This window comes from Triticum dicoccoides, chromosome 4A (genome assembly GCF_002162155.2).
Source record: "Triticum dicoccoides isolate Atlit2015 ecotype Zavitan chromosome 4A, WEW_v2.0, whole genome shotgun sequence".
NCBI lineage: Eukaryota > Viridiplantae > Streptophyta > Magnoliopsida > Poales > Poaceae > Triticum > Triticum dicoccoides.
In genome coordinates, this window is record NC_041386.1 from 125,462,149 (window position 1) to 125,472,233 (window position 10,085).

General features: G+C 43.9%; 1 protein-coding gene across 2 annotated transcripts; it reads right to left on the minus strand.

Annotated features, from left to right (window-relative positions):
- Nucleotides 1-1,471: 1,471 nt before the first annotated feature.
- LOC119285374 (elongation factor 1-alpha-like) lies at nt 1,472-4,280 on the minus strand. 2 transcript variants are annotated; one of them, XM_037564625.1, is made up of 3 exons: nt 4,127-4,280; nt 3,158-3,629; nt 1,472-2,597 (listed from the first exon to the last, which is right to left on the minus strand). In XM_037564625.1, the coding sequence occupies exons 2-3, from the start codon at nt 3,617-3,619 to the stop codon at nt 1,716-1,718; spliced, it is 1,344 nt and encodes a 447-aa protein (XP_037420522.1). In that variant the 5' UTR covers nt 3,620-3,629; nt 4,127-4,280; the 3' UTR covers nt 1,472-1,715. The 2 variants fall into 2 exon arrangements, with proteins under 2 accessions (XP_037420522.1, XP_037420524.1); XM_037564627.1 differs by lacking the exon at nt 4,127-4,280 and adding an exon at nt 4,049-4,066.
- Between the last annotated feature and the right edge of the window lie 5,805 nt (nt 4,281-10,085).

A 10,085-nucleotide genomic window follows, 5' to 3' on the forward strand; every position in this document is an offset into this window, starting at 1 on the left:
TCGCCCACAATGGATACATGTTCAATGTGTATTCTGCAACGTTGGTAAATCCATCATACTCCACTAACACAACCGGATCCCAGCGAAACTGCCATGGTCCTCCTTCCATCACCCGCTTCCAATCACCCAAGCAATGACATTGAGCAAGGAACAGATTAGGTCCTTTAATATTGAAGGTGACTCCTTGTGCACATGTCCAAGCGTTCCTCATGGAGTTCAACAATGTTGCGTGGCTAAACGGACGCAGGGTATGAACCCTAAACAATGCCAGCCACCGCACCTCACTAATCAGTTCATCCACCTCTTCTGACAGATCTAACTCCTATTCCTCCTCGCCCTGCAGCTTCAATCCTTCAAAGGCATCTCCCAAATCTGGGTACGGGCCATATTGATCCCAATCTACCTCTTCTTCCTCCTCTCTACCTATATCATCTACCCCCTTCATCGGATCCCCCTCCATCTTCTCGTCGTCCGGTATGGCCGACCAACCTCTTTGAGCCTCCTCGCCCGTGCGTTTACCAGCACGGCTTCCTCCCACATGATCTCCCTTTGAACCCCCTCCTCCATCTTCCAAGGATTCGTAGTCTTCCATGCCGCCCTAGATCGTAGGGCGGACCTGGGGCGATGATCGCCGGCCCGATACGACGAGATCTCGGTGCTAACCTCGATGACTTGGCGGTGGCGCCACACGAACGGGTGGACCCTAGAAAACCCTAGGGGAAAAGCGATATTGTTGATGATTTTGTTGATATTGGTGCTGCTACTTAGGTGATGTACCGTCATATGACATTTCTGCCATTTTTTTGCATATGCAATAAGTAAATTGTTGAATCACTGTTAAAATGGTAGTTACAAAATAATATTAAAATATAAAAGACAGAATATAGACATTCTGCCGTAAAACTATATGTGTATATGAGGAAATCTTTTTAGACCATTGTCTATATGGATATATAAACATCCAAATATACACATGCTATTGGAGATGCTCTTAATGCATCAAATATACATCTGATTCTAAGATACCGGCAACTTATATCCCTACTACACAAACCAAGTGACAAAGAGCGGAGTTCTATCAGTCGGTGCTCTTGGAAGTGGAGCAACCAATTGCATCAATAGATACAGCAAACGGAACCCCACCGCACAATGGCACGAATTTGAGCTTTGATTATTTGATGAAACCATCATGCTGCACGTCATTTCTTTTTGTAGAACCTTTTAAAATTGAAATTTTGGTTTTGCTACACTAGAAAGTAAAAAGTAGAAAAAGAAGTGCAATGTGACAGTTTAGAATTTGGGGTATCTTCGTTGTCGAGGAAATAGAGGCAAGGAAAGGCCAATGAACCATCAGTAGACAGGGAATAAATTGTTAAGCTTGCAACTAAAAGAACACCTTCAAAATAAAAGAACAAATGGTTTAAGATGCATTTGTGTCTTTCAAAAATGCACTAGATAAAGCACCTACACAGATAAAATGCAACAAGCTAGTATTAAAAGACACAACCAGGTCTCATAACATCCAGGTTTCACCGAAGCTTACATTAGGACACAGTATGTAAAAGGCACAAGACAGACGACCACCAAGGGCACGATATGCAGCGCTAACAGCTGAACAGCTAAAATATACCAGTACGAACAATGCCCTTAACAAAACTCAGCCAATACTAAAAACTGCTTGGTGTCTGAACAGTGATTTGGATATCAATGTCGAATTACTTCTTCTTGATGGCAGCCTTGGTCACCTTGGCCCCGGTTGGGTCCTTCTTCTCGACGCCCTTGATGACACCAACAGCCACAGTCTGCCTCATGTCACGGACAGCAAAACGACCAAGAGGAGGATAAGTGGCAAAGGTCTCCACAACCATGGGCTTGGTGGGAATCATCTTCACTATGCCAGCATCACCATTCTTGAGGAACTTGGGCGCGGCCTCTATCTCCTTACCAGATCGCCTGTCAATCTTGGTCACCAGCTCAGCAAACTTGACAGCAATGTGCGAGGTGTGGCAGTCCAGCACTGGGGCGTAGCCGTTGCCAATCTGACCAGGGTGGTTCATGATGATGACCTGGGAGGTGAAGTTGGCTGCCTCCTTGGCAGGGTCATCCTTGGAGTTGGATGCAACAAAACCACGCTTCAGATCCTTCACGGCAACGTTCTTGACGTTGAAGCCGACGTTGTCACCAGGAAGCGCCTCCAGGAGAGACTCGTGGTGCATCTCAACAGACTTGACCTCAGTTGTCAGACCAGTGGGACCAAAGGTAACAACCATACCAGGCTTGATGACACCAGTCTCAACACGGCCAACAGGCACAGTTCCAATGCCACCAATCTTGTAAACGTCCTGGAGGGGAAGACGGAGGGGCTTGTCTGAGGGCCTCTTGGGCTCATTGATCTGGTCAAGCGCCTCAAGCAGGGTTGGGCCCTTGTACCAGTCAAGGTTGGTGGACCTCTCAATCATGTTGTCACCCTCGAACCCAGAGATGGGGACGAAGGGAACCTTTTCAGGGTTGTAGCCGACCTTCTTCAGGTAGGAAGAGACCTCCTTCACAATTTCTTCGTAACGCGCCTTTGAGTACTTGGGAGTGGTGGCGTCCATCTAAGAAATAACAGTAGAACAGTTAAATGATACTCAGCCAAGATGGAACTGTAAGATATTACGAACAGGTAACAGCAAAAAACTTGATTATACTATCATAACTAGCATAAACAAGCAGAACAATCAACTAGCACAGCATGACCAAGCACAGAGTGAGAATTAAACATTAGAACAGCAGAACAATCAACTAGTTACAGGAAAAACTGCAGGGATGGGAGTACAGGATAACAATAGACAAATATTAATACATTGTGGATAGTTCTTATCTAGATGATGAAAAGTCACATCCAACTCCTACACCATTTAATATTACATGAAGATTCATACATGTAGAAGCTGGTATATCCAAATGTACTACAAATCAAACATACAATTAAACCACTATAATCAAAATATGTGTGCAGCAATATGAATAGCAATTGATTCAGAACATGTTTACATGTTAGTTAAAATCAAGAACTTGGATCATATAGCAACCTCAAATAAGTCTACCACACAAGTAGCAACATCTATACACAGTATATGGCCTTTCAGGGATGAAGTGTTTTGACAAGTTATACCTTGTTGCAGCAGCAGATCATCTGCTTCACTCCAAGAGTGAAAGCAAGGAGAGCGTGCTCACGTGTCTGGCCATCCTTGGAGATACCAGCCTCAAAACCACCAGTGGTGGAGTCGATGATGAGAACAGCACAGTCAGCCTGGGAGGTACCGGTGATCATGTTCTTGATGAAGTCACGGTGACCAGGGGCATCAATGACGGTGCAGTAGTACTTGGTGGTCTCGAACTTCCAGAGGGCAATATCGATGGTGATACCCCTCTCACGCTCGGCCTTGAGCTTGTCAAGCACCCAGGCGTACTTGAAAGACCTCTTGTTCATTTCAGCGGCTTCCTTCTCGAACCTCTCGATCACACGCTTGTCAATGCCTCCAAGCTTATAGATCAGGTGGCCAGTGGTCGTCGACTTGCCAGAGTCGACGTGGCCAATGACCACGATGTTGATGTGAGTCTTCTCCTTACCCATGGCTGAAGCTCTGCACAATCAATCAGAAAAAGTTAGACAAAAATGGACCAGAACGAAGAACTGGCATGAACTGGAACACTAATATGAGCAGAAGGCTATCGGACTGCAGGCCTAGATCTAGAAACACGACACGAAGACGATTTACAAACTGATCGGGCTAGATCTATAGCAGATAGTTTGCAATCACTAGTTATACTACGAAATCAGTCTACGAAATTGAGATACTAGTCCATCTACCGACAGATTCAGCAAAGTATCGAAACGATTCGGTAATACTTCGCGCTTGCGGCTGCTCTAGCAATTTCGTAGTGAATCTACAGATCGAGGCAACAGTACGAACATGGAGAAAATCCTTCTCGACGCTATACAAACAAACGATGCATCCGCGAAAAAAGTGCCTAAAACTCGACCGGCTGGATTGGAGGCTACCAAGATGAGCGTGGAACACGGGAGCTTCGCTCCATCGATGAAGATCTAAGCGCACTGGAGATGGCTCGGGAGACTGACCTCGAAGGAAGGAGAGGGAACCGAGAGGAGGAGGCGGCGGCGGCGGCGGCGGTCGGGGGGAAGAAAGGGGACTGAGGAGGGTTCGGGCGAGCGGAATGGCTCCCCTATTTATACTGGCAGCGGAGGGCTCTAGGGTTCCTTCCTGGCCGCCTGATCCATGTCTGGTGCTTGTCGCTGTGATTTACATTATCCGTTCGATTCGTACGAACTGTATTATTTTACAGGTTGATGAATGGGTTTTTAGACATTTCGCAGGCCGCAAGTTCGGCATCCTGGATTTACGTAGGGTGCACGTTCCCTGTGGGATACTGGAGCAGGAGGCCGGCAGAGCACTTGCTTTTAAAAAATGTTTTACCCTTCCCTTCTTATTTCGACTACTTTGCCAGAAGCGTCAAAAAAAAAGTACTACTTTGCTAACTTTCAGTTTATTTCATTTTTTTGAAAAAAAAATCTATAAAAGTTCATCATAAGACAAAGCACCTCGACATAATAAAAATTCTCGCGGCTGCCTTTCAGAGTCAGCTTTGACCTTGTCGTTTTTTTCCTTTTTTTAACATGATACACACGTAGACGCTCGTATATACTCACATACACTCATCCCGAACGTCTCCCACAGAACACACATCGCCGGAAGGCCGGAAAAAAATCCAGTAAAATGCGACCACCAATGTCAAGTATAAGACTTGAACCCTGATGGGCTGAACATAGCACTGTCCTCCTAACCATCCAACCACAAGTTGGTTCGCCAGCTTGACTTTGTTGATGACAGCGAGAAAGTGTTCGTGCACGTGCCCATAAGGACCAGCACCCTGTAGTCGCAATCATCACCATTGAAACCTTGAATATATTTGAAATAACTCACACCAAATCTCGTTATCGTGCACACACTATGAGAAACCCTAACATCGCCGCCCCAATGAGACGGCAAGAATCTACACCGGAGCTTTGTCGACTATGTCCAGATGAGCGAAATCGAGGAGGATCGAAGCCTAGAAGACAAACTTGAGGAAGAAGCATCGTCATCCTCCCAAGCGTCGCATCTACGAGGACTAAAAAATTCGAACATAAACTACTAGCCAGAACGAAGGCACTGGATTCCTCTCCCGCCACCGGCTGCCAGAGCGACAAGGAGAGGGGAAACGAATCCAGAGGCTCGTCTATGATGTCTAGAGGGGAGAGTTTTCCCTATCCATAGAGCGGAAGGGGGAAACGTGTGGAGTGCTAATTTTTTATTTATGGGTTAATATATTGGAAGTTGTTTCAAACATATTATTTTGATAAAGTTTCCATGCCATCTTGGATCCGAAATTTGACTTATTTAAGTAATGTTGATAGTAAATAGTAATTGTGTACGTGTAATGCACGTTAGTATTATGCAGTGTATTAATTATATTATAAATTTATAGTAGACAATATATAAATTGCATGTTAATATTAGGTAGCATATAAATACTTTGTTTATGCTAACATTGATATCATACATGGTATTAATTAGTGGAGAGTGACAAATGTGTTTAGTGCTAAACATGAAAAAAACAAGAGAAAAAGAGAGAGGGGGCACACTACTATCTTTTTACCACACATGTCCCTCAAAGTAGCACCATGTATTGCATATATAAAGTCTCCACGATTTTCGTTTTCATATACTAGTGGGATTTTTACATTATAGAACTTGACTTGCATATTCCGATGACGAGCTTCCTCAAAACGCTCGAGGTCTTCATGAGCAAGTAAGTTGGATGCAAACCCACTTAGTTTCATATAGAGAACTTTCATACATTTATAGCTCGAGTGCATCTGTTGCATGACAATCCCTACTACTCATGCTCGAGTATTTTGTGAGAGTTGAAAAAGCTAAAGCAAGAAAAAGTATGATTTAGTTGCTTGGTTTGGCATCGAGATTGTTCATGATTTGATATCTTTGTGTTAGGAAGACTGAGCATGTCATGCGTTTCATGATTAAGTGTGTAGGGATCACATTCTTTAGCGTTTTTATTTTGAAAGGCAATGAATGTTTACTAGTATGTTTATGTATTATTATTTCAATGTCAAGTTGATAGACTTTTGCCTTGAATGACTCGTATCCCAATATTCATACCATGATTATATCATTTGATCAAGAACATGTTAGGCAGCATTTAACATAAAAAATTCTTTTCTTATCATTTACCTACTCATGGACGAGTAAGAATTAAGCTTATGGATATTGATACATCTCAAACGTATCTATAATTTTTTTATTGTTAAATATTATTATATTATCACTTTTGTATGTTTTATATATCATTTTATATAATTTTTCTAGACTAATTATTAATTTAGTGCCTGGTGCCAGTTCCTATTTTTGCATGTTTTTGGTTTTCCAGAAGATACATACCTACGGAAGTCCAAACACGACAAAACTTTTTGACGATTTTTTCTGGACAATAAGAGAACCTAGAAACGTCGGGGAAAGACCAGAAGACCTCGAGGGCCCCACAAGGCAGGGGGCGTGCCCTGGAGGTACGACGTGCCACACTAGCTTGTGGTCCCCTTGTAGCTCCGTTTGCCCTAATTCTTGGCCTATAAAGTCCCAAATATTCAAAAACCCTCAAAGAGAGACCTGATACAATTTTCTCACCAACGTGAGCCTCTGATGTGAAGCGATCCTGTCTGGAGCCTTTTTCCGGCACTTTGCTGGAGGGGGTCATTGGGGAGGCAATCTTCATCAACCTTGTGAAGGAAATATGCCCTAGAGGCAATAATAAAGTTGTTATTTATATTTCCTTATATCATGATAAATGTTTATTATGCATGCTAGAATTGTATTAACCGGAAACTTAATACATGTGTGAATACATAGACAAACAGAGTGTCACTAGTAGGCCTCTACTAGACTAGCTCATTGAATCAATGATGGTTATGTTTCCTAACCATAGACATGAGTTGTCATTTGATTAACGGGATCACATCATTAGAGAATGATGTGATTGACTTGACCCATCCGTTAGCTTAGCACGATGATCGTTTAGTTTGTTGCTATTGCTTTATCCATAACTTATACATGTTCCTATGACTATGAAATCATGCAACTCCCGAATACTGGAGGAACACTTAGTGTGATATCAAACGTCACAACGTAACTGGGTGACTATAAAGATGCTCTACAGGTGTCTCCCATGGTGTTTGTTTAGTTGGCATATATCGAGATTAGGATTTGTCACTCCGAGTATCGGAGAGGTATCTATGGGCCCTCTCGGTAATGCACATCACTATAAGCCTAGCAAGCAATGTGACTAATGAGTTAGTTACGGGCTGATGCATTATGGAATGAGTAAAGAGACTTGCCGGTAACGATATTGAACTAGGTATTGAGATACCGACGATCGAATCTCGGGCAAGTAACATACTGATGACAAAGGGAACTACATACATCGTTATACGGTTTGACCGATAAAGATCTTCGTAGAATATGTGGGAGCCAATACATCCAGGTTCCGCTATTGGTTATTGACCAGAGACGTGTCTAGGTCATGTCTACATAGTTCTCGAACCCGTAGGGTCCGCACGCTTAACATTCGGTGACGATCGGTATTATGAGTTTATGTGTTTTGATGTACCGAAGATAGTTCGGAGTCCCGGATATGATCACGGAAATGAAGAGGAGTCTCGAAATGGTCGAGACATAAAGATTGATATATTGGATGACTATAGTTGGACACCGGATGAGTTCCGGGGGTCACCAGATAATTATTGGAGTGTCGGGGGGTTATCGGAACCCCCGGGGAAACTATTGGGCCACATGGGCCTTCGTGGAGAGAGAGAGGGCCGGCCAAGGCAGGGCCACGCGCCCCTCCCCTCTAGTCTAAATTGGACTAGGGAAGGGGGCGGCGCCCCCCTTTCATTCTCTTCTCTCCCTCTCCTTCCTTCCCCCTTCCTCCTCTTAGTAGGACTAGGAAAGGGGAGTCCTAGTCCTACTAGGAGGAGGACTCCTCCTCTCCTAGTGCGCCCCCAAGGGCCGGCCGACCTCCCCCTTGCTCCTTTATATACGGGGGCAGGGGGCACCCTAGAACACACAAGTTGATCATTGATCCCTTAGCCGTGTGCGGTGCCCCCCTCCACCATAACCCACCTCGGTCATATCGTCGTAGTGCTTAGGCGAAGCCCTGCGCCGGTAGCTTCATCATCACCGTCATCACACCATCCTGCTGACGAAGCTCTCCCTCGACACTCAGCTGGATCGAGAGTTTGTGGGACGTCACCGAGCCGAATGTGTGCAGATCGCGGAGGTGATGTACTTTCGGTACTAGGATCGGTCGGATCGTGAAGACGTACGAATACATCAACCGCATTGTCATAATGCTTCCGCTTACGGTCTATGAGGGTACGTGGATAACACTCTTCCCCTCTCATTGCTATGCATCACCATTATAGATCTTGCGTGTGCGTAGGAATTTTTTTGAAATTACTGCATTCCCAAACGGTGGCATCCGAGCCAGGTTTATGCATAGATGGTCTATGCACGAGTAGAACACAAAGGAGTTGTGGGCGTGGGTATATACATATTGTTTGCCGTCACTAGTTGATTCTTGATTCAGCGGTATTGCTGGATGAAGCGGCCCAGACCGACATTACGCTTACGCTTACGCGAGACTGGTTCTACCGACGTGCTTCGCACACAGGTGGCTGGTGGGTGTCAGTTTCTCCAACTTTAGTTGAATCGGGTTCAATGAACAGGGTTCTTTCTGAAGATCAAAAATCAATCACTATACCGCGTTATGGTTTTTGATGCGTAGGTAAGAACGGTTCTTGCTCAGCCCGTAGCAGCCACGTAAAACTTGCAACAACAAAGTAGAGGACGTGTAACTTGTTTTTGCAGGGCATGTTGTGATGTGATATGGTCAAGACATGATGCTAAATTTTATTGTATGAGATGATCATATTTTGTAACACAGTTATCGGCAACTGGCAGGAGCCATATGGTTATCGCTTTATTGTATGAAATGCAATTGCCATGTAATTGCTTTACTTTATCACTAAGCGGGAGCGATAGTCGTAGTAGCAATAGTTGGCGAGACGACAATGATGCTTCGATGGAGATCAAGGTGTCAAGCCGATGATGATGGCGATCATGACGGTGCTTTGGAGATGGAGATCAAAGGCACAAGATGATGATGGCCATATCATATCACTTATATTGATTGCATGTGATGTTTATCATTTATGCATCTTATTTTGCTTAGTTTGGCGGTAGCATTATAAGATGATTGATAACCCACAAGTATAGGGGATCGCAACAGCTTTCAAGGGTAGAGTATTCAACCCAAATTTATTGATTCGACACAAGGGGAGCCAAAGAATATTCTCAAGTATTAGCAGCTGAGTTGTCAATTCAACCACACCTGGAAACTTACTATCTGCAGCAAAGTGTTTAGTAGCAAAGTAATATGATAGTGGTGGTAGTGGCAACAAAAGTAAGGACAACAAAAGTAATGTTTTTGGTATTTTGTAGTGATTGTAACAATAGCAGCGGAAAAGTAAATAAGCGAGAACCAGTATATGGAAAACTCGTAGGCACCGGATCAATGATGGATAATTATGCCGGATGCGGTTCATCATGTAACAGTCATAACATAGGGTGACACAGAACTAGCTCCAATTCATCAATGTAATGTAGGCATGTATTCCGTATATAGTCATACGTGCTTATGGAAAAGAACTTGCATGACATCTTTTGTCCTACCCTCCCGTGGCAGCGGGGTCCTATTGGAAACTAAGGGATATTAAGGCCTCCTTTTAATAGAGAACCGGAACAAAGCATTAGCACATAGTGAATACATGAACTCCTCAAACTATGGTCATCACCGGGAGTGGTCCCGATTATTGTCACTTCGGGGTTGCCGGATCATAACACATAGTGGGTGACTATAGACTTGCAAGATAGGATCAAGAACTCACAATATATTCATGAGAACATAAT

Bases quoted from the DNA above. Each gene is read 5' to 3' on its own strand.
- LOC119285374 (XM_037564625.1), bottom strand. From the start codon at position 3,619: ATGGGTAAGGAGAAGACTCACATCAACATCGTGGTCATTGGCCACGTC. The intron at 2,598-3,157 runs GTATAACTTGTC...GTTATTTCTTAG, and splicing joins TGATCTGCTGCTGCAACAAG to ATGGACGCCACCACTCCCAA.